The sequence below is a fragment of the Prenolepis imparis genome, unplaced genomic scaffold (assembly GCF_030444845.1).
Source record: "Prenolepis imparis isolate NDT839.2.m4 unplaced genomic scaffold, iyPreImpa1.0 SCAF_4, whole genome shotgun sequence".
Lineage (NCBI taxonomy): Eukaryota > Metazoa > Arthropoda > Insecta > Hymenoptera > Formicidae > Prenolepis > Prenolepis imparis.
In genome coordinates this window covers 5,074,701-5,100,124 of record NW_028141162.1, presented here as the reverse complement: position 1 = coordinate 5,100,124, position 25,424 = coordinate 5,074,701, and the positions used below count along the sequence as shown (strand labels likewise).

General features: G+C 41.8%; 1 protein-coding gene across 14 annotated transcripts in view; it reads right to left on the bottom strand.

The window, feature by feature from the left end:
- Positions 1–25,424, bottom strand: part of Ten-m (teneurin transmembrane protein Ten-m) — an 856,961-nt gene that overhangs the window by 39,984 nt on the left and 791,553 nt on the right. Inside the window, exon 1 of one of the 14 annotated variants that reach the window (XM_083036715.1) lies at positions 14,273–15,952. The exons of 12 other annotated variants lie outside the window; for them this stretch is intronic. In XM_083036715.1, the coding sequence (XP_082892841.1) occupies positions 14,273–14,378 (106 nt within the window). In that variant the 5' untranslated portion in view covers positions 14,379–15,952. Of the gene's footprint in view, positions 1–14,272; positions 15,953–25,424 lie in introns of those variants that run through there. One more of the 14 variants, XM_083036717.1, reaches the window with a different exon arrangement.

Here is a 25,424-nt window from a genome sequence, read left to right as displayed (position 1 = left end):
ATAAATAAATTTATTTATTTATCTTTCATATTTTATTTAAATTTTACTTTATTTTTATTTAAATAAATTATTTTCCTTTATAAAAACTGAATTTATTTCCAAAACAGAGTATATCTTTCTGTATCCAATTATGAAGATCGTACACTTTGTTATCTCAGTGATCGCGACTGGCTTCTGACACTGGCCTGTCAATAATCATCACTAATCTTCGCGTTTTCGTTCTTCAGGAGCGAATCAAGTCAAGCCTCTCGTTTTATCGACGGGTTCGGTGCACGCGACATCGTCGCATTACGTCTCGTTAGGAGATTTTCGTCGAGTGACCCGAGAGCGAAGGAAAAGCCCTCTCGAGACCCTCTTTCTCGCTTCCTTCTAGCATCAGAGGAAAATCTTGAAAAATGAAGGTACGGACCGGTCGCACCGGGGGAAAAGAGGGAAAAGGCATAGGGTAGGGCGAAACAGTTTTAATTGGAAGTCGGAGGAGACGCGGCGCAGAGGGAGAGAGATGTGGGGTGGACGGGCGGACGGTGGAGGGTTGGAAAAGGCGAAGGGGGATGGATGGAGGGCCGATAGCGGCGGTTCTTTACCCTCGTTCGTTCTACGCCCTATGTGTGAGAGCACCACGTCCCTTATTCTCGTGTTACATATATTTTCGCACGTACGTAGATATATACACGTCCGGATAGAGCCGGCTGGAGATTTTACGGGGACCTCGAATCTCGAATATTAGATCTTTTTAAATGTTTTTCAAGTTACATACAATGTGACAATTAAATGTACATATATTTTCGTATATACGTTATTATTGACACATTTATATTTCGCTATATTTGCAATCTGTTTATTCTTGTCTCTCATAATTACTTTTATATTCTTCTGATGTATTATTTCTTTTGATATAATAATATGATTTATATATGGCATTTATATACATATGCACACTATTACAACACATATACAGAAACTTTGAGGTTTCTTATTTTGCACATAATTCAGCAGCGGAATTATTTTTTTTACACCGACCCTGCACGTCCGTGTTATAAGTTTGAATGCATCAACATCTGTACCATGAAGTCGAGCATCGCATCTCTCTCGGCAGCCTTAAACCGCGCGGAATGGCACGGCAGCGGTGCCGCTCGTTTTTCCTACGAACAAAGTGGAAACTCTACTGAAAGGAGAGAGGACTGCCGAGGAAAGAGAGAAAGGGAGAAAGGGGGGAAAAAAAGGAGAGGAAAAAAAGACTTAATTCGTTTCCTATTAGAATTTACGTGGCTCGAAAATAAAGGCAGCAGAATAGACCGAAAACGAAGTCGGAGAGCAGCGAGAATTCGTGGAACGTTTTCCCGCCGCCAGCTCGACCATTGGATTTTTCACGGCACGCCGGTGTCCTGGAAAATCGAAATTAGCTTTTCCACGACGGCCAAGTCCGCGGAAGTTAACAGGGACGGAAGTCGAAATAAATGGTAGTTGATAAAAAAGAGAGAGAGAAAGAGATGATTGTGTCTCGCGTTCTCTTTTTGAAACGTAAAAACTCTGCACGCGCCCTAGCTGTTCCGAAAAAAAAAAAAAAAAAAAAAAAATTGCGATGAAAGCTCGCCTATAAACGAAATACGGCTCGCTACCGAGCGTACATACATACATGCGTGAACTAATAACGCGTTTGCCGCGCGTGCATATTTGCAGCTGCGAATTAGGAAAACTGAAATTAGGAAAGCTCGTTAGCAGCGCGGCAAAACTGTGGCGTTCCCTCTAATAGAATTATATATACATGTATCTATTTTAATCTCGTGTAAATTTAAATCGAGTTATAATACGTTCTCGCATCGGACCGTAATAACTGCGCCGACATATCCAGTGCTCGCGGCTGCTGCTGGTCTCTGAAACGTATAATTCACTACGACCAAAACGCACTATACGTATTTAAGCCGGAGTCTTGAATGATACATGGTCCGGAAAATTTCTACGTGTCTCGGCGAGCAACTATTACGCACGTACGTATATAATGTGTGCAGTTACATTAAGTACGATATATCTGGGAGCGGATCTCTTTTTCGCTCGGTGTGTGCCCGGAGTTACGCTGAAAACTTTTCACGTTCGGCGAGAATAAGAGGGGCTCGGGCGAGAAAATGGGGCGGCTTAATTCGTTTCCCATTAGAATTTATGTGCCGTGCACGCGCCGGTGGCGCAAAAGCGGTGCTGGAAAAGCCGCCGCGCGCGAGAATGGTTAGTCGTTCGTTCTTTCCTTCTCTTTACGACCCGGCGTGTCTGGTATGTTCGAGTGGACCTCCGCGAAGAGGAGCGCGCACCTCGATACGACACCCTCGGCGATTCTTTCCTTCGGAAAACCAATGGAAAGGTTGAGCCCAGAAGGGAAACGGAGATCGAAATCAAAGCGTCTGATCGTGTGAACTCGAGCGAGCGAGCGCACGATCCTTAACTCTCTTCCTCTCTTTCTCTCTTTCTCTTTATACCTTTCGCTTTCATGTAAAAGCTCGCAGGATATATCCCTGACATCCCGCATAAAAATTGTTATTAGTCAAATAGCGCGGTCTTCACTTTCATCTTTCTCTCGTTCAAGTCAAATAATATTCCATATTATATATTTGATATAATTTTTCTTTCGTTTGCGATAGAAAAGACAAAGAAAAATTCAGAACATAAATTTCGTGTGCAATAGTCTAAAGTTTGACAAGATTTTTGATCGAATCATTTTTTAATTTCTTTAATTATTCGCATTGCAAAGTAGAATCACGACAAATTGGTGTTACTTAACTTTTTTTCGGAATATGCTTTCATCAATAATGATTATATATATTATGAATAATACATATTAATTTTGTACTTATATAATTAAAAGAAAAATACACGTAGTAATTTATGTAATTTTTAATGATAATTTTTTTTATTTGCTCGTGCAAAAGGTCTCTTATTCTCGTGGGAGATTCTCGATCGAGAACATCGATCGAGTATGAAGTGTTCGCGAGCAAAGTACGGAATGTCAGAAATTGGGGCCGGTATAATTGGTACCCTGTTTTCGGCAGACTACATATTGGCGAACCAAAACACGCGGAAAACGTTGTATGCGTTCACGCGAGCAGATCCTGAATCGTACGACCGGTTTTACGTCCCTTCACTCAATTAAGGAGACACACGTACTGAAACTTTGAATTTTTCGAATGCCTGTTTCTCCAATGCACATTTCTCCTCGTTAACAAATACTTACAAAATAATTACAAACGCCTTTAAATTAGAGACGAAAATTCCTCCGCGATGTTCTTCCCATTGAAAATTGACATTATAATTATTTAGAGCAGTTTGAGACATTTTTTCCTACCGATTTTTCGTCGCGCTTCGACGATTTTAATCATTCTTAACAATGATAAATATTTCCGGCCGAGAATGGCAACACAACACAGTCTGCGCAATTTCAAAGTTCCAAACATCGAACGGGCAAGAGAGTCGCTTGTAAAATTGCTGTAATTTGGCGGTGAGCGAAAAGAAACGCATCGGAGCGAAACAACCGCTAACACCCCGAGTCGTGTAAGCCGTTCCCATCGGCAAACTTTTGCGGTCGAGAGTCGAGGCGGCGAGCTTGTACCTCGCCCACGTGTACCGCATCGCCCGGCCATTATCGCCGATCGATGATCGTAATATCGACGATCCCTCGTGGGCGATTCTCCCGTCGAGCGTAGAAGACGTCATAATACGTCGAGCGATTCGATAGCGAGCGACGATTCTCGCTTTACGCGCCAGGCCAGGTACATACATATATGTATATACGCGCCAGGTTACAGGGATACCGCGGATAAATTGCCCCGTCGGGGTCCAAAGGGCTTCGCCCTTTATCTAGCAAGCGTGGGTGGCTGGCTGGCTTACGGACCCGCAATCGTCGCGGATCGGTGCCCTTCGTCGTCGTGCGAGTCGCATTATTGTTTCACGAGATGAGTGGTCGGCTCGGAACGAACGGGGCTAAGTATCACCGATATACCGGCTCGATTTCCCCGGTCTCGAGAGAATTGCAGCATCAGCCGGTAATGCGAGGACTATATTACAGGTTCACCGGTTTGATCCGAGATACTCGCTTGCTTTTATTCGCAGACACGAGTAATAAGAATAAGTGAAATATAGGTTTATGCTTTTACTATGTCACAAATTTATATGTCGAATAATGTATCGTACTTGTGTGTGTGTGTGTGTGCTTGTACTCGTAAAATAAAGTTCGCCAACGTAAACGTATATGAATTGTGACAAGTGCAAGCTGATATAAAATGTAATGAAATAGCCATCAAAGATAATTGTCTCTCATTGCTGTTTTAACAAATGCCCATAGATCTTGTCTGAAGCAAATTTGTATATCTATATTGTTTCATACAAGATCTATGGTGATATTAAATATTGTTAGTGATAAATGATATAATCTCTCATTGATAATATTTGCATTTTATTGCTTTCTCAACATTATGGAAATAATAATTTCTCCTTTCGTTCATAATACGACTTAGCATCGTTGATCAGCTGATTTAATACATGCTTCTAGATAATCTTTGCGAAATTAATTAGTACAAACAACCGCGGGCGCAAATCCGGCGTATCTCGGCAGCAGCTTCCAGACATTTCACGCTATCGTTGAATCTGCAGGCCAGGAATAGTAGAGACACGCGATTCTTAATAGTTACGTCGAGAGAGTTTTGCGTAATCAGAAGTAACGTGTCCGGATCGGCTTTCGAAAGGAAATCGTTCGCGCGCACACCGGCTGCAACAGCTATTTATCAAACGGCCGTTTAATAGAGCTCCACTGTTTTATCGTTTATCGTAATAGCGTCGACCGTAAAGCGCTGCTAACGATTATCCATGTATCTCGCGTAGATCGACGCGAGTGTTTGTATCCACCGCGTTACGTTATCCCGGCTGTTTACGATCGACACACAGACGACACGGGCCATTGGAAATCTATACGATCTGTACACGGATTAGCTGGACCTTACCTATGTCTTACCGCGCGCGCGCGAGAGAGAGAGAAAAGGAGCGTGGAATTAATTAGTAGTAACGAAGAGGATGCGCGCGGGCGTTAACCGGCTTTTTGACATCGGTATCCGTTAATCCGTGCAATTAACAGTCGATAGAAATCGCCTTCTCGGCGATCGCGTTTCTCGTTCGATCGCTCTTGTCTTCGATGGCATGCGAGGCTATCTATATCGGCCCCTTACGATCTACGTCCTACGAACCTAATACGATCTATCTACAGCTATCTCGCGCGCGAGAGCGCGTTCTCTTCACGGTGATATAGGATCCGAGGAACGCGGTCCGACTATTAATTACAGGCTGCGGAGGAGGCAAAGTCGTTAGTACACCTACGTAAAGAAAGGAGTGATTTAGGACGCGCCGATTCCTCCCACCTCGACATCCCCTTCGCCTCCTCTCCCTTTTCCCTCGTTGAAAACTTTCGAACCCTCGGATTTCTCGCAGTACCTAATGAATAGGATCGCGCTCATATAGCTAGGCGCCGATAGGTCGATAGATCTCGCCGGAACTCGCCTGGTATATCTGCCAACGACGTCCGCAAATGCGATTATCCGTTATGTTCGCGGTACGACGTCGATTTACCTCTACGCCAAATTGCGTTCACGGAATCAGACGAGGTTTCTTCTCTGTTACACGGAATTAAGTAGGAGACGAAGGAAAAGAAATGTTTCCAACATTTCTGATTATTACTATATAAACCTAGAAACGTGAATTTAAATTTTCACGAAATTACGTCGCGAATCCTTTCGGCAACTGGAGGTTAACTCCGTTTTCTTACGAAGCAGCTGAAAGGGATCGTAAAATGTTTATCGATTCCCATCCCGGAATTTTACGCAGGAGAGGCTCGCGAGATCGGATCGTCGCGATAAGTATGTTGTGCGGACGCGGGAAATTTATCGCCAATGTACGTGCAACGTTTGTATGTACTATAGCCTTCTCCCTTATGATATTTTCGCAATCTCCCACGGCGCCGTTTCTTCCTACGTTCCTCTTCCGTAATCGCGCGAAAGGAAATGATTTCTTTAAAGAAATACGCTTGAAAATACCGTACACGGTTCCCTCTCTGTCTCTCGGATCGGTTAAGGCACGGGGTGCCGAAATAAATCCGCAAAGCCGTGGTTAAAATCGATGCCGCGCGGCCGTTTGGCGAGGATAGAGCGAGGAGAGGGTTGGAGAGAGGAAGAGGGAAGAAGGAAGGAAACGGGTCGGAGAGAGGATGTAAGAGGGGAGGTAAAACGGCGAGGGTAGATAGGGTAGAAAGGGTAAGGAGATCCGGGAGGACGGCGGCCGATGAGGGCGAGGGGAGGAAGGAGGAGAGGGAGAGGGACGGGGAGGATTCTGCGTTTGGCAGCTCGTGGATATTGGAAGGAGGCCCGCCGCGACGAGAGGAGGTCGTAGAAGACGATCCTGGGGATCGTACGTCCCCAGGACCAGTCGTCCTTATGCCACTGAGATTCCCCGCCCGAACTTTTGCTCGAGCAATCACATTTCCCGAAGCGACTCTCGCGAGCGAGCGAACGGATAACCGATACCCGTAGCCCTGCTATTAATAAGAGTCGAGATTTTGTTAAATCGGCAGGAACGCTTCTCTCTCTGTCCCTCTTTCGATGTACCGTGCAACCTGTCAAAGGAAGCTTTAGGGCGCTTCGCTAGACAGATATATATTTTTTATCTTTCAAATAATCGATTTTTTAACAACATTCTAGATTGAAATTTTATGTGCAACTTTTTGGTATATTTTTAATTTTTCTTTATTTTATGTAGAATCAAGATAAAAATATTACCTACTAAAATAAAAAATATATATAAATATATATGATCACTAATTTCCTTTAATGTTAAATAATAAATTCCTTTTTAAATATTAAAAGTAAATTTTCGTGTTTAGAATACGCGATTTGTGTGAAACACGAACACACAAGATAATTATGATAAACAACTATTTTAATAAGACTGTAAACAAGATTCTATCCAACGTGGACCAATGAGATACCAATTTCACGACCAAAAGTGTCGAGTTCGTCTCGTACTAAGGAAACCACTAAATTAGTTGCCCAGTGGTCGAGGCACTCTAGGAATACCAAAGTTCCAAGTTTGCGATGCAGGATAGCTTCATGGGGTGCAAGATTGCTCAATTTCGAGTGCGGCATCCGCCGAGGCGTATGTATTAAAGTTTGGCCGGGTACGGTACGATGCGTTTTACGGTTCGGTCGAAATGACTTCCTCCGCTATCCGAGGAAAATGGCAGTTTCGTCGATCTCGAGAAACAAGATGCGGAGTAAGCAAACAAACTCAGTAGGTTGCGCTAAGAAACATATATATATCGCGTACGTTATGTACATTACATTGTGTACGCGCGTTGCCTATATGTATATATGGCTTGTTACACAGGTATAATTTTACATATATATATATATATATTAAAGCAAAATTAATTTTGCAGATAATGGTTATCTCTATTATCGATGTATACTTTGTAAAATAATGCACGACCTGCGGAATGGAATGCTAAATTGTATTTTTTATTTTATTTTATTTTATTTTTTTTTCGAAATAGATAGGATGGCTCGTATGAATTCCGCGAAGTTTTTCATTTTCATAAATTGAGAAAATAGATATCAGCTCAGCTCGTATAAATTCCACGAAGTTTTCCATTTTCATAAATTGGGATTTTCCAGTGGTTCCCAGAATATTTCTAAGCGCGGAACAGAATAAGTTAACTTTTACTGATGATATGTAACGATGCGCTTCATAATCATCATTTCAGTCTGTTAGAGAGAAAAATTATCAGAAGTCTCTTTACACAAGAAATATTATTTTACGATACAATAGTATAATATTATACACTTTGTAATATATAGAATAAACAAAATAATTTTTTATTATTTAGCTTGTAGATTTTTCTCAGAAAAGACGAGCCAATATCTATTTTTTATTTTTAAATAATCTCGTGTTTATATACTATCACTTAATTAAAACGTTAAATCTCTGATTAAAATGTTTAACACATGCGATGCTAATGTTATGCTTCAACTATTCTTCTTAATCGTTTGATTGCATTTGGAAAAAGATGCATGAGCGCGGATTTCATCGATTCGCGACACGCTCACTCGAACACGTCGAATCCTTAGAAATCTAGTAAACGACATCAGAGCTCCGATTACGCTGAAGAGTTCAAGTTCGCGGTGTCGCGCGATAGGATGAGACCGCGAGATTACTCAATTTCGCATCCGCATCGCAGCATCAAAGTTTTGCGGTGGTCTTACTCGATGAAGTACCCGAGGAGAGAGCGAGAAAGAGAGGATCACGCATTTCCTCTTCGTCCATCTAACGATAATGACACCGGCGGCAGATCGACCCTATCGATCCGAGGACGGTAATTGCTTGTCGGCTCTCGTCCTTCTCTACCAAGGTCTTTGGATCTCGCCCCGCGCGAAGGAGGGGCGCTCCTTTATCCCGACGTGAACTTTACCAGCAATTAGACTGCGTAGCGGCGAACCGGACCGTCTTGTAGGGAGCGTGGTAGACGAGTAACCGATAACCACGCACGTGCCTCTAACGAGGAATCGAAGCTGCCGTGCCGTTGTCGAGAGAGAACTGCTGCTCGACCATGGATCGTCGCCTCGGATCGTTTCTTCCCTTCGGCCGTGGAAGAAGGGAGAAAGGGCAAGGAGGGAAAACCCCGTGTGCACCACCTTACACACCATCGCCAAGCCGCTCTCGCGCGCTTGTTATTACGAGACGTTAATCTCGACGAAGCAGCCTGCCGCGTAATTCAAGAAGGCCGGCCCCGTCATATAGGTATTTTAGCGCTCGAGGCGGTAATAGGCGCGCGCTCGCTCTCCGGGAAGGTTATTACAAAGGCTCCCTCTCTATCCATCTCTCTCTTTCTCTCCCTTGTACGTCGGTAATTCTGGACATCGTGTTCAACGACTTAATACACGTTGCAAGATCTCAGCGCGATTATAATATAATATTACGCTAGACGCGTGAAGAGAGTTCTGTCGTTAATGGGGAGTTTATTATATGTGCTTGCACAGAACGCAATGCGTGTGTGTGTGTGTGTTCGTTGTTAATTTATTTATATTCGAGTATATATCTATTTGTATAAATGCGTTAAAAATAAGAACGCTGCTGGATTTAAATTGCATGCTTTCAGAGAGACTCTGATGCTCTTCTTACCTTCCTATTTTAATAAAAATCCTTGAACATATTTTAAAACTGGATCGAGTCTATATGCAGACATTGATATTAGTAAAATTGCTCTGAGAAATCAGATTCTTTAAAAAAGGATGTGCACCGTTTTCTCTCGTTGAGAATTAAATTAAAATTTAATTTTCCCAGAATCACATATTGTATGTGTGCAATGCATTATTTGGTGTAATTTTTATTATTCAGAGAATTCTATTTATTTTACAAAAAACTCGTTTTTTTTATAAAATTTGATCTATAATCGATGATCGATAAAAATTAAAACAAATTTTAACATTTATAATTTTATGTGTCACGTATTCTATTATGTGTGCATTTATTTATTCAAATATTTTCTACCATATATAAAATTATATAAACGTATAAAATGCAGTTATATGAAGGCCAAGATTCTTGGGTTAATTTTAATTTAATTCCTAAAAAGTTCATGTGATGTTTTTGCTATTATCAATATCTGCATATAGATTCGATCCAGCTTTAGAATACCATTCAAGAATTTATTATAAAATCGTAAGAAGAGCATCAGTCTCTGAAAGAGCATATACATATATATGCAATTTAAATTCAATTACGTTTCTTCACTGCAAAATAACTATGTTATTTTCATAATACATACGATAATAATACGTCATTATCAAAACCGGAAAAATAATATAAAAGCAATAAATCATATAATTAAAAGTCTAGCTGTCTAGTTATGCTAAAGGACTTTACAGAGATTTGAAAAAGCATTCTCAACAAATAAAAAAAATATATTATATATTTCGCATCTTCTAGTATCGCCCGATTTGATTAAAATTCCGTTTAAATCGACGATCGTGAATTTAGGCTCGTCTTTGTCGGCGTAACAAAAGTTTGCGACAGCGGAAAACATCGCGAAATCCGCGCCAGTGCGCCGGAAACCGGAAGCGGGATAGGGGTTGGGAGAACGCGCCCCTGGTCGACGTTCCGAAGGATCGTTACGGTGCATTCAGGAATGCAGCGCGGACTGGTACACTTGGGGGCGGAGGGGAAACTCGGCAGTCGCGTCCCGAAACTTGAAAATAGTTAAAGTGAATAACTTTAATGTGCGTCGCGCGAACAGGGGTGCTGAGAGGGCGAATCGGTCACGTTGTAACGCGGATATGGCAACCGTCGTGGATTTAACAGAGATTCGAGGACCGCTTTCTCGAAATCAATTAATTCATTTGCTTCTCGTTGCGACATTCGCTCTCGAAAATCATCTCGCAAATTTTTGCTCGGCCCTGAGGTAAAATCGCTTCAACCGGTACCGCGGCACAGTTTTGCGCAGAAATTAGCATTTGGAATTAAAGCGGTGAAAAAAGCGTGCGGTCAATTACTTTAATGTCTTTAGCCACGAAGATACATCTTGATATGAATTCAGAGGTTCTCAAGAACTCGAGAAAGATTACTTTCTTCGTTATCGCGAATGTCTTATCTATCCAAACGCTCGTAAAGAAGATTAATTTTCCTCCGAACAAAAGATGTACGATAATCATGTCCTACTTTTACTTCTCACAAACTATCTACAAAATCTACTACTCTTCTACGGCTTCACTAATCTGACAGAAATCATAGAAAATTTCTTTTTAGAATTACACTATTTTTATCAAAGTTGCATATGATAACAGAGAGAATCCATTCCTCCACATTTCATCGAGAAGAGAATACATTATCAGAGATGAATTTGACCAAGTGTTCGATAAGTGAAGGTTAAAAATAGCGCGGAGGAAAAATCTCGACGACCTCGCATTTCAACGTCACATTTGCACCTGGCGGACTCGATCAGCCTCGAGAGATCAAACGAATTTACAACAAATGCGGAACGAAAGACGTTCGGGGTTCGACATTTTTGCTGATACCTATCTCGTTCTATCTATCCAGCTACCTAGCGAGGCGCTAACTAAACCCGTTTTATTCAATTATCAGCGAATCGTAGCAGCTGCGCCGCGAGTACCAGCGGCTTCGACAACGATTGTCGACGACGTCGACGACGACGACGACGATGACGACGACGCGCTGTTCGACCACCATGCAACGTCTTATTATGTAAATTTAATGATGTCGCCGATGCGATGCATGCGCTCTCGTGCCCTCTCACGGTCGCGCCGGCGGGTTCGTGCGAAGGTACCTTAAGATTTCCACCAAGGGAACACCTGATAAACCGCGCGACATTTGGAAATGTCAGAGTGATAAATACGGCTCCTGCGCGTGGTGGTAATGCAACCGCTCCCTCGCTCTCTCGCCCGACCCCTTTGCCTCGTATGTCTTTCGCGCGTTGTCGTTCTTCCGCGGCTTTCTTCCCTGAGTAACCCAACCCTCCACTTCCCTTCGCGCCTCGCCTTTGCCCCCTTTGCTCTCACGGTGAAAGTGTTGCGCCCGCGGGCGATCGATTCGCGCCGGGGATGAAGGTTTTATCGCGGCTCGAACGTTATCGCCAAGTCGAAACGAGTCTGTAGCGGATCCTCGCGAAATGGCAGCTTTCCATCGTGAAGAATAGAGATACTGAGAGTCTGGCCGATTCGCCCCCGTCAATCAATCACACTTTTACTTGCGCAGATGTGCGTTAAAAGTTAAATGATATCTATCTCTTTGGCACAATTATTCCTGCTCCGAAAAGCATTACTTTAAATTCTTATACTGCTTAAATTAATAAAAAAGAATGCTTCTTTTAATTTTGTTTTGCTTACATCTACTAATTATTATCTTTGAAGTTTCTCTGAAAAATCATCAATTATTTTTGCACGAAGCATTATATCGGTGAGATCGTAAGAGCAGAAAATTATGTATTGACAGGTAATTGTATAATAATTAATTAGTTCACGTTAATAATTTAAAAATGAATAAATTATGACTTGACACATATTGGCATTTATAGCAGCTACGGAAACATTATCAACAGTACTTTGAGAGAGACACTCTGATTAGAGAATTCAGAGGATTAATTATTTCGCGTGTGGAGAAATTCGACGTATCGAGTGACAGAAGGATAGCAAGAAGCAATGTCACGGTGCAACGCCATGTTTTTCAGCAACGATGCAGCAATTATGCTCGTTTTTTCGTTCACTTTGTCGGAAAACCTTAATGGAAATGTCGTGCTTGCGTAATAGAGTTTAAAACGGAATTTCGCTTGACGACTGCAGCGTGCCTCGGCAAAATGAAACAAGTTTCTGTTTTCGACAACGAATGTTATCTAGAATTTTCCCGCGTCGTAAGATATGTTAGAAAGATGTGAGAAGAAAGAAAGAGATATGTAACTACGAAGATTTGAATGAAGTAAAAGAATCACTTGCTTTCATATCAATAAAAATCATTTCTTATATAGACAGTTACTTAATTAGTTAATTGAGAGCACAAATATTTTAATAGACGAAAATAATATTTTTTCATATTAAACTACATTTTTTTCTCCGTTATAATTAACAAAAAATAATGATTACTTTAAATTCGTAATAAATGCGTTAACATTCAAAATGGTTAAAATTGAGAATTATTATTAATCTTTCGTCATCATCCATCGATCAAATTTTTTTACATCTTATCATAAATATGTAACGATGACAAACAATTCGTAGGTAGCTAACGATACTATGCTAACGATACTGGTGGTAACTAACGGTACTCTGTCTACTCGTTTTCTCATTTTTTTCTTCACTCAACTCGCGATTTTCATCGTCGAATAGTTAAAAAGTGCATATAATGGAAAATTTCATTTACATACACTATCAAGTAGTTTTACATGCGAAAAAGTTTCTCCGAGTCACGCCTTGGATACGTCGACTTGACAAATAGGGCCCGCGTGATAATGCAATCGCGTGACACCCCCTGCTCTACGGGGATGTTTTCGTCTTGCTGCTTTTTTCCATTCACCGCGGGGAAGCGTTGCCTCGGGACAATCGATTCGCGCCGAAAATAGAAGCTTCATCGCGAGTAGTTGATCGCGTGGATTCTTAATTATTATTCACCGGTAATTGAGGTATTATTCGGCATTAAAATACGATTTAACTTTCACAGAAAATCACTGCGAGTAACATTTTTTTTAAGAGAAATATTTATATCTTTATAGACACACACACGTACACGCACAACGTGTGATTACCTATCTCCTTCAAATCAGTATTCAACGAAACAAAGCTCGGTAATTTGAAATAGTGTGGAACGACGTCGCACAAATGAAAATAAATAAACGTCAATTTTAATAAAAACATTAGTCACTGTGTTTTTCTGTAGAGAAGCCGAGTTATCCGGAACAGCACTCTATCAACGCCACTCCATTTTGCATTGTTAAATATTTAACTACACTCCGATTCCCTTTGATTGATTGGCTATATTCTCTCTTATATTCATGGGAGAGCTGCCTTTCATTTTTAAATTTCGCACAGAACAGAAGCGATATCGTCGTTGCACGTTGTCAGGATCATTCGCGATTTCGCAAAGCTCAACACGAGAGGTAAACTACAGATTCGAAATTTATAAGCACTTGTAATGGCTGCAATATCCGAATATTAGATAATATTTCTCATCAAATATAGCACAATGCATTATTAAATTATTATCATCAAATCATAAATTCATCATAATTTCAAATAATTTCCTATATAATTTGCTAAATAATAGCCTGTCAAACATATAGCTAGATGGTATGAATTGAATGTATAGATGTCTGTAGAGTGTATACGAAATATAATGACAAATGTAATATCATCTAGATGTCAAAAATTGATTTAATGAAGATAATCGTGATATAATAATACAATTTAGACAATTAATCAAATTAATAAATTGTTAATTATTACTAATAGTATAAGTTGATCGATCAAGATTTTTTCCAACAATTTGCTCCGGATCTACGGATCTATTTATCAGTCGACGGGCCGATTCGAGAAGCTATATAAAGAATCCATCGGATCATACGGATCGAGACGCGAACGATAGAAAATCTCATTTGTTCCGCGGTCGAGCGCGAGCTTGAGTAGTTCCCGGTGGTCGGGGCACCCGGAGGGGGAAGGGAGGAACACCGGGGGTAAGAAATGCCACCCACCTCGACCACCGCCGTAGCAGTACGTGTACTCGTTATAATCCATGGACGGCCTCTTGAGTAATCCCTCGCCAGGCACTAGATCCAGCAACGCGGTAGGGTCGCACATCGAGGAGAGAACGTTCGCCTCCCTTTGTCATCGACAGCGACGAAGGAGACGACGAAGGAGAGACGTGGGAGACTCGGCGATTTCGTCGATCCACGCGCAGCGTGGACGAGGGTGTTCGGGATAAACGATCACACGTGTACGTCGTCGACGTTGTCGTCGTCGTCGTCGTCGTCGTCGTCTGGTCTCGAATCACCCGAGACGACGAGCGAGGCAAACACACGAGCGTATTCGTCGCTTCGTATAAACGATCCTTCCGGTTTGGACTTCAAAGGGGAAACCCGCGACGTCGATGGATGGCGCGCGACCGACCGCGTTACGACAAAGCGTGCGAAACCCCACGGTAACGTATCCCGAATTAAACTTCACCGCGGGCGCGTTGAAATATACGACGACGAGAAAAGAAGAAGCGTGGTGGCGGCGGGAAGAAACCCTCTGTCTCTCGTCGGCACCTGTCCCTCTGCTACTTTGCCAAGAGGGAACGGAGGAGAGGGTGGAAAAAAATACGCTTGTTGTTCTTGGAGTCGCGCGACTATCCCAGCCTATAAGGATACTTTGGGCATTCCTTGCTTTGCGATTCTCTCGCAGCCGGTATCCGTGTCTCCTTCATTCGTCACTGCACTTTGTGCGGCGCACGCAAAAATCTCACAGACACTATCGCACCTTTGACTTTCGAAGTCGACGTCGTTCAATCGTCGTATCACATGTATGTAAATCGAAGGCGTGAGAAAGGGGTGAGACGGATAGAGAGAAAGAGAAAGATAATAAATCGGAGTACACTCTATCAAAATTGCGCATCTAATGTGCAATACTTAAACTCATTAACTCGTTATTCCGTCATGCGAATCAACTGCGAGTAGCCGTGCGGGGCGGCACTTTCTCTTTCGTCACGACGATGATTAATAATAACCCGCTCGATCTCGTGACGGTCCGTGACCAATTGAATGCGGGGCACAGCGTGGGACTAGTCGGGTTGCTCCGAAAATTTCGGAGCGTGTATCTTCCGCGGATGACGAGGGTCGGCGATTCGCTTCGCCGTAGGAGTCACACGTTTCGATCGATCGATATAAGCGACCATCAACGGAAATTCCCTTTCCCATCCGACGATGTCCGGGGAAATAAGCTCGCTCGCGGAAATCGGAAGTACCGCGAGTCACGTCACTTCGCCGAAGGAGAGACCTGCAGCCGATCGACGTCCTGTCGTGCAGACGGTGTCACAGAGACGGAGAGGACGCGGATTACGAAAATGTATTCCGGGAAAATTTCAGCTGACCCCGCGGCGCTTGATACACGCGATCGGGGGTTCACGCGATCCTCGACAATTTCCTTGATGCTGATCTGTCACACTTGGCAACACACCCGACAACGAGTAATTCGGGCAATTTGCTCCAACATTTAAAAGAATCACACTTGTTTCACTTGATCTTACCGAGCGGGATTGTAATCGGCACCGATCTGCGTAGATCCATTCGCGACACGATCACCATGGGTCATCAATGAAAGCATGGGATCGTTCCCGTAGTTCACTTCGAGGTAGAACCGCACGCTTGCGCGGTCGGTCACAAACTGAGGACAGAATGCCAGCCGATGACTCCCGACAGCCCGACACCACGGAGGATGGTGGATGCGAACTGGTAGGGGAAGGTGAGCCAGTGGAGGGAGAAGGCAGGAAGATCCTCGGCGGGGAGGTTTGCGTAAGAGGCATTTTGGAGCAAGGGTGGAAGAGAGGTCTGGTTGAGACAAGGCCGATGTTGGGGCGAAGGGAAGCGGGATGGAGGGGACGGGAACAGCCGGTCCTCGACGATCATAGCACCCACTATTCCACTGATGCTGCAGCGGATCTCGTCGAGAAAGAAGACCCGCTCTCCCTTTCTCGCATCGCCGCCGCCGCCGCCGCTGGTCCAACTCTACTTCGGGTTCTCACACCTCTTCTTCCTGCCATCTCCGCCAGCCAGGGGCGGATCTGTGTCGGAAACTGAAGTTTCGTTACTTTCGAGAAAGCCAGCGCAATAACAATCGCTTAAGATTCTTCTTGATTGAACATTAGATAAAATAAACTCAAGTTTAAACGATTTCCGATTATATCTCTATAGTTTCCTTCCCAATAGTAGTTTCTTCTTTTCTATATAGTCTAGGAAGAAAGGAGTAATTAAACTCTCAGTTAACTTTAATTAATATATGTTTTCAGAAATAGAATTGTTGATTTTTTAAAAATAGTCTATTAGATATGTCGAAGAGAGAGAAGATATGGAATTCTTTTAAAGACATCATCCGTCCCTGACATCGTCCGATTTATCGGAGCGATCAGTTTCTGGCGGCTGATGAATGATTAAAGTGTATCGCGAATATTAAACGCAGGAAGAAAAGAGGGACTGGATGGGATAACGAGGTGTTGCGCCCATTTGTACTTTCGATCTTCGCCCACGATCTTCGATTATTATTGGACCGGTGTGGAAGCGGACGCGCCAGAGAGAAGTCGATTAGCGTGGGCATAGCTTTGCAAATTGGAATCGAAGGATTTCTCTGATGTATCACGTGTGCGAGCGATTGAAATGCAACGGAGGAGAAAAGATGATTACAAGAATCGTAATCACGACTATTGAGGCAATATGTCACTGCACATATATGTATATAATCGTATTCCCTTTGTAAGAATGTAAGTAGAGCGTAGTTCTGAAACATAATAACGGTATAGGTACGCAAAGTACAAAGATACTTTTTTTTTCTTTCGCTATCGTAACAAATCAGGAATTGCGATTACATCGGGAATAAATTAGAATATGTTGAATGCGTTAATCTAACTGTTATAGTAAATTGGCAATTAGGAGGTTACATTATACCATCGCGCTGTTGTTTATTATATAAGCACGCAACAAAAATTATTCGCGATACCCGCGCGTTTATTAACGATACAAAAATATCTGAAATTCGTGTTGCTGGGGACAGCGATAATAATTAATGTTGTTACCACCGTAACTTTAGAATAATATTTCTCTTGTGGGATAACTTTGCGATGTATGATATACAGGAGTTTTAATAACTCTCTTCCAACTAAAATTGTGGAAAAGCGAGGTAAAACACTGCGTTTTACAAAACATTATGATCGTAACTTTACTTTCTCCGTAGTGTAAAACGTAGAATATATAGCGTGTAATGTATAAGTATTGGCTTCGCGCGGTTTTTGACGTAACTTCAAGAAAAGCGTAAAAAAATATTTTTTTACATATTTTTGTTTCAAAGTATATTCATTCTTGCGCTGTAAAAGCTTTATCTCCATAAACTATTCCTATATATGTATAAACATATATAAACTTTGGCTATGCGCAATAGCGTTATCTGTTTATGCAATTATCTGAATTGCTTTCCAATCACCCTCGATTTGTGTCCATTCCGCATCCTAAACAATGTACGCAGATTACAATTACTGTTCTGGCATCGCGAGAGGACTGCAAAGGGATGCGTTGTACGCTGCATTTCTCGCTGTATGCTTACCAAAGAATAGAGAGTTAAATAAGTAAATGCTCAAAGATAATATAATATTACGAAACAATCTGTTATTATGCTACAAAGATTTAAATTCTCTAATTAATCGTAGATGGAAAGGAAGCTTGGCATCTGATATTTTCGCGAATTAAAACTTCAAACTCGAGGATGTACCTATATAATGTGTAGTGTATCGTGTGCGTGTCCCGAGAGATTCTCTTGTACGACAAACTTGCCGAGTGATAATGTTTATCGGGATAACAGGTTTCTCGCGCGTATCAGGGCGGATTAATTGCGATTGCGTTTCCGCAAAATAAGGGAAAAAATTGTTTAGCGTCAATATAGAGATCTCGCTGATAAAAAAGTGCATTTGCATGCAGCAGGAAAAATATTGTCGATAAAAATGCTGTATCGTTTTTGCCGAAAATTCGAATATCCGCGATCCTTCTTAGCTTACATCAATAATATACTCGGCTCGCGATTTTTTCTCGAGAGTGCGAGTTAACATGATCACGCGGTTAGCTTAACGAGACTTAAATCATCCGGAAGACATCGCGGATGCTGTCGTGACATCGCGGCAAACTATTGGCGCGACGCGAAACGTCAACGCGATATTGCGTCGGAAACAGGATGAGAAGGAGGGTAGGACATAGGGGTGGATGCGAGGACATCGTGCCATCTCGCGTTCAAATGTTTGCCGAGGGGTTTGAGAGATCGTCGACGACGTCGCGACGGCGACCGGTCGAAGGAGACCAGGCTTCGATTGTCACCGGCCGGATATCATCGGATTCGGGGCGCGATCCCCCTTTTCTATTATGCGAAGTTTACCTTTTCCGCAGCGCGTATACGTCCAGTTATTTTTATTTAAAAATTAGGTCCGGTGTTTTTTCCGGTTGGTTTTATTAAAAGTCTTCATTGGATAATGTTCGCGTTTCTTGTCAATTTTCCCGAGCATGTATATAACTTTATAAATTCGAAAAAGAGTAGGAAAAAAAATAGGTGGATAGAACGACGATAAAAGTAGAGAGAGAGAGAGAGTAAAGTTCGGATTAAGGGATCACAAGGATACAACTCGCAATTTACAATTCTTTATTCGCGTTCGTAACTTGTTCAGTGAGCGAGCTATTTCTTTGCATAAGGAAATGTATTATGTAATTTATAGAAGACTTGTGCATAATATGGCGGAAATATGAAGAAAGGGAGAAAAAGTATATATATATACATATATCCTCAATATACACAATGGAAATTTTGTTTGATATATTTATAAAATTATCCGCGCGCGAACCATGTTGAAAACTTAGACAATAGCCGTAGATTTTAACAGCAACTTTATACCGAGAGAGAAAGGGAGAGAGAGAGGGAGAGAGAAAGAGAGAATAAATTAAACTGCATTATCTAAATTCCCCCAGAGCATCCATTTAAATTCTCACAGTGCGGAATTGTTTTTCGCGGGAGATTTCATACAGCTGGGTTGTTATAAAAAATTCATTTAGCGGTCCGACGCAGAGAAGCCGCTCCTCTCTCGCTGCTTTCTCTCCCTCGCGTGACTGTTCTGAATAATGCGCGTGCCTCGGAGAGTTTCTGGGCTTTCGGATATCGTTTTACCGGGTTACCCGGATTCTCTCAGAGTTCGTTCGAAACAGCATGAGCGTGTCCTAATAGATAGACGCTTCCCTTGTTTTTCCGTGGGTCGAGCTCTCTCTCATCGCTGCTCCTGCTGCTGCCACTTCCGCTCTGCCGTCATCTCCGCTCGCGCTTTATCCGGTCAGATAGTTTTCGCGCTGCGGTCCGACGTGCGATTAAGTTGTATGTACCTATCGCGGAATGAGAACGGCTGTGAGACGAGCGCGGACAGAGATAAAAAGTCTTTCCGGCTCTCGCGTCCGTGCTTAAACGGACTCGAGATAATAAGAAGTCGAGTCGTGCGGTAAATTATGACGTTTCGAAGAAGACTACCTGGACTTGGGATCGTTAAAAGCAAAACGCTCGACGGAGACTATCCTAATTTGCGTACGACTCCCCTAATTAGCGATATAAAAGTTTGTAATTGTGTTATAATTGCGAGGACGAAACGGTACAAGAAAGTTTGTTTTTATATATAACAACGATATATATAACCATTATCTTTCTCTGTTAAGATTCTATCTTGCACAAGATATATACATTTTATCATAAGATACTTTTCTTCCGCATGTAAAATATATAATTTCTTGAGCATTAAAAAATGAATTGGTAGTTGCTGTTTATTAAAAGTATTAGCCACACAAGAGGGTTTTAAATTCAAAAATGGATGATAGTCAAAGTGTGTAAGATCGATTTCCGAGGCAAAGGGATCTATAGCTTGATATTCATTCGGGCAACTCAATTCCATCTTTTCTTCGTTACTTTTCTCCACTACGATATTGAAATCCCAGAAAAGCTTTCGACCGTAAATGATACTCGACATTCGCCGAAGATGGGGCTTTTCGTGATCCGAGTGTTGGGAGTGTTGCAGCGACCTTGTTTGCGGTTGAGAGAAACGAGAATAGTCCGTGATATTTTCTATAGGCGCGATCCGATTTCATATGTATTGAAGCATTATTGAGATATCTATCTTTAAAGAAGGTTTAAACTTGCTAAATGTATAAAACAATGCGAGTAATCACGTATTAGCACAAGCGCAATATTTTCTTTAAAAATAATAATAAATAATGAAGAACAACATAAATTATGTCAATGACAATTTAATTAAAAAATTCTGAAATTTATTTTTTTTTTTTAAATTGCTCTTATTCATGAAATATTTAATCATTTTTTTCCAGAATTTTTATTTTTCAATATCAAACAAGTTGTGAAAAAAAATCAGGTTCTAATTTTTATGATGCTTCCCAACTGCATTATTGCATCGCGGGAAAAATGACGCGAATAAATTGCTATTGATGTTTTAAAAGGCCGCGCATACCTTTAAATTCCGTCTCTTTGTCTCGGAAGAATCCGCTCGCTCGCAAAACTCAATGATGCGCGTTCGTGTAACCCGACACTCTTCGGCAACCCACGTCGTCGGTAAATTCTCAAGGTGGATGAGACCAAAGGCGAGATCGGTTCGCAAATGCATTTGGCGTAAATCGATTTTTTTTTTATACTAGAGTTTCACTCGTGGGACACTCGAAGCCGCCGTCGAGTCGAACGAACGTCGCCGCTCGTTAGAAGAAGGGTAATCCTCATATCTTACGGACTTTATGTCTCTATAGCAGGGGGCTATATCACCCGGTTTCCCATACGGACGACTGCGTTTAATCCCTTTAATCCACTATCAGTTGTAAAATAGTGAGGTAAGCCAATAAAAGCGCGAGCGCGCGGGAGGTCCGTATATGCGCGACGACGAAGTCTTTCCCCATCTTCCTTTTCTTGCCCCGAGTGAGCGGGGGATTAGAAGAAAGGATAGAGAGGAGATAGAGAAGGATAGGGCATCCCTCACGACCGCGGCATCTGCATACAAGGATGATGGCTTCGTAAATTACGGCGCTCATGGCGATGACTCTCTGCACTCCGACGCACGTCGCTCTCGGTCACGACTCGGGCGCGCTGGCTTGGTTGTGCCACGAAACTTCCTTCTCCTCCTTCTCGCGTGTATACCGCATCGCCGGCACCGCGGATAAACACGCATATACATACGCCGAGTTCCGTGTAAGGACAGGCACTTTACGGTCGGTCGCGCGGTGGGATAACGAGTATGTAACGCCATAACTCTGTACGGCGGTCTTTACACGTCAGGTGCTCGATGCGCGCCGCATTTTTCGTCTCGGTAATGCGGTCTTCGCAATCATTTGCATCGGAACGTGGACGTGACTCTCGTACGAGACGCCGAAAGCTGACAGCAAGTCAGAAATAACGTTGATAATGTTAGATGTACGTAAATTTTCTCTCAGCCTTGGTGACAGCTTCGCGCTTGAAAAAAATCTGCGATCAAAATATGTCGCGAGTATCGCGTTTGTGTTCTTCTGAATATATCTTCCTGAATGTAATATCTTTGAGAAATCGTGTGATAAATAGACTTCGCTGATTAAATGATGGAAAGTATTTTTCAAGTTAAAATTTCCGTATTAATGGCATTTTTCCAATCATACATTCGAGTATGGAAATATAGGTAGGTTCCATAATCCTTCGAAGTTACGCGCGCCCTTTATTTCTTTCAACTCTACGCATCGCCCACCACCATGATGCACTCACATATGGGCAACTAAGTCACGGCGAGAAGTTTCCCAAACGACTGTCGAAACTTTGCTCGCACGTCGCCGCCGTGCTTCATCGTTGTTAGTTTCGTTAAATATGCGTTTGTCGCGCGTTTTCTCGTACCGAAGAACGGAATAAGTTGCAGTTCCCGAGCGCGAAACTTGTACGGAGCGGCAGATTTTATGGACGGTAGCGCGAGAAGTCTCGTTTGGCATAAAACTAGTGTCAGAAACTCCAAATCGCGGAACCTTTACATTTACAACACAACGACTAAATTCGATTTATTTATTGATCATTTTTATTTATTTAATCAAAAAAGTTATTTTCAATTTTTATTAAATTTAATTAAATTTTAAAAAAAGCGTCAGATTTTAATATCAATAATACAAAAATTCTCCTCTTTAAATCATATTGTTGTATATATAAAGTATCGTGCAAAAAAAAATTATTTTAATTCCAAGTTGCTAATGTTCTTTTGGAAACTGTGCGACGTGGGTAATTTGGGTGGTGTTACAGTGTAAATGTATATTACATGAAACCGTCGGTTCGGTTCGGACATCTGGTTTGGGAGGATGAATCTAAAGATTACCTTGTCCATCAGACTGCTGGACCCTTCATGGTGTTACTTGCAAAGTCACGTTGGACCTGTTCAGTGAGAAATCTGTTTCCCCACGGGATATACATATAATAGAGCGAGAACGCGTTCGATGACACGTATAAAAATTATAAATTGATACGCGGGAGCTTTCACTGATCGAAAAGAGAAAATATGTGAAGCGTAAGGCAAAGTTGAACGATGTTTTTGAATATCATTAAGATTTCTGCATGATTAAGTCGAGTGAAAATGGCAAATCTTAAAGGTTCGGAATATGCTTGAAAGCGATTCTGTTTATAAACGGATTTAACACCCGGCATTTATCCCTGTTTAAGTATTGACGGAATATTAAATCCCACTTTTCTCTCTGGGCTGAGCCTTTTAAAGATGCATTAGCTTATTTCCATTACAATCCACTTTTAGAACTATATTATTAATTGGGAACGTTTCTCGAACTTTACCACACGAAACGACTCAATTCGCATAACGCGAAAGAGAAATGTTGCACGCGATCTGATCTTCTCTGTGGGAGAATACGCGTCTCACACGAAATTTTCGGCGAATTCCTTCTTGCCATTCCGCATAAAATAGGAGGCGCGTATATACCAAAGTGAAAGAGAAGACGGGGAAAAAGGCGAGCAGGAAGAAAGAAGACCGAAAAGAACTATTGACCGGACGGGATGAAAGGGTGTCGTTCCGTCCTTTTTTGAAATCCGAGCGATGCTGTTCGTGCTCCTATCGCATCCCATATCTCTCTCTCCAACGAGCAACAGTTCCTACACAACACTATCACCATCGTCCGTGGACCAATCACCAGACACGCACGCACGTAACATACGTTCACACGAAAAAGGAAGAGGAGGCGGAGGGCGAGGAGAAGGTGCAGCATGTCGTAAGGCGCACAAACGTAGTTGGCTTTGCCAGAGAGAGCCGCCTGCCATCTGTCCGCGATACGCAATCCGCCTTAAGTTTTTTTTTTTCGTAATCCCAGACATTTTCCAATCTCGGACGAGCGACTCGAAGCCTCATCCCGGGGACCCGGCGGGTCGGAGTTTCATTCAGCGAGCATCGCCGTGCCGAAAATCGAATTCGGGATTCCGGGATTTCGACCTTCACCCCCTTCGCGCGAATCTGCCCGGGGATGTGTCAACCCATACGGAGTGTTTCGATCCCGCGCGGAGTTTTGTATGATGGATTTGTCCGATTTCGGGCTTTCAATTCGAAAAATCTCTTTTTCCTATGTGAATTCGTAACGTTATATAGAGACCCGGATTCGATATTCGCGCGCGGATTCGGCTGAAATACTTTGCGAAATCTCTCTCTGTTTGATATTGAAGTAATTATTAAAATAGATGTACCGTGTACACAGAAAAGAATGTCATTTAGTAGTTAAAATATAATTTAATAGTAATAGTATAAATTAATTTATCAAATTATAATTTTTCTTTCTCTCTCTCGATCAATACTATTAGATATTTCTGAAATTTTAGCGATATATTTTTATAATAGAATGAGTTTATAATAGAAGAGTATTTAAATATTTATAACATCTCCTCTAATTATTAATCAAATTATACTATTTGCCTAATTAAATAATTAAGTATAAAATAATTAATACAAATTGGCTCCGATTTTGTTGACGACAAATATAAATCATTAACTTAAATTTCTCTTCTTTTAAATTTATTATGTCAATTATCTTTAAAATCTCTAAAACGCACTTTACGTCTTAACACACACAATGCGCTCAATTTCAAGATGTTAAAATACATTCAACTTCCTGTGGGAAATTTTCCGCAGATCGCAATCCACTTACAATATCTGCAATGCCAAGTACTGCTTGAACCGATCGTAATACTGTGTCGAGTTAGCAGTCACAGTGGGAATACTCGCTTCCTTAATGCACTTCCTGTTCTTACGACAGACTAAAGATCTTATCGAATAGGTTCGACCGTATCTCACGGCTGCTTCCCCTCGTACTTCGTAGCCCTTACTCGCGAGTACCTTCGGGCTAGTTCCGGCCATCCCTCCGTGTCCACGGGAGACCCGCGGGGGGTATCCTTGGGAGGTAGAGAAAGCTTGGGGGAGAAGTTCTTGTTAAGGTTTCCTGCGGGCACCTTCGACTAGCCGCGAGCGGGGTGCATATCCGATTGTTGAAATCGCGGCGATCGATGATAACGCGCTAACTTTCGTTCTCTCGCCCGAGTAAAATAGATCCACGTAAATTGGCCGATGGTTAAACACGGTTGTCCCGATGACGTTACACGACATTACACTTTGCTTAAATAAAACGAGCAAACTAAATTATAATTAGAGATAATATTTAAACAAATTTTTTTTCATTTTTTATTATCGTTTATTTTCTCTTGAAAATAGATTTATTCAATATATGATGTAATATTTTAAAATAGTAGATTCCATCGATTTATTAATCCGTGGCGGATGGAATGGAAATGTATGTATATGACATTGGGCTAACGATAATCGATAACACTTTTCTTTACCCTTTATAAATAAACATGTAAGTGCCGAATTGGAAGTTCCATTGTCGAATCCTACGTCACGCATTTATTTTAGAACACGGTAATATGTAAATGGTACTCTTTTTTGACTGGTTTTACGTCAAACTGTAACTAACATTATGCAGTGTTTTAGAATGACGTAAGAATATCTAGATCACATTACTAAATTAAGTTTCGATTAATCTATTCTGGGTATACAGCTACATATGTACTTCAGTTATAGTCATTTAATAT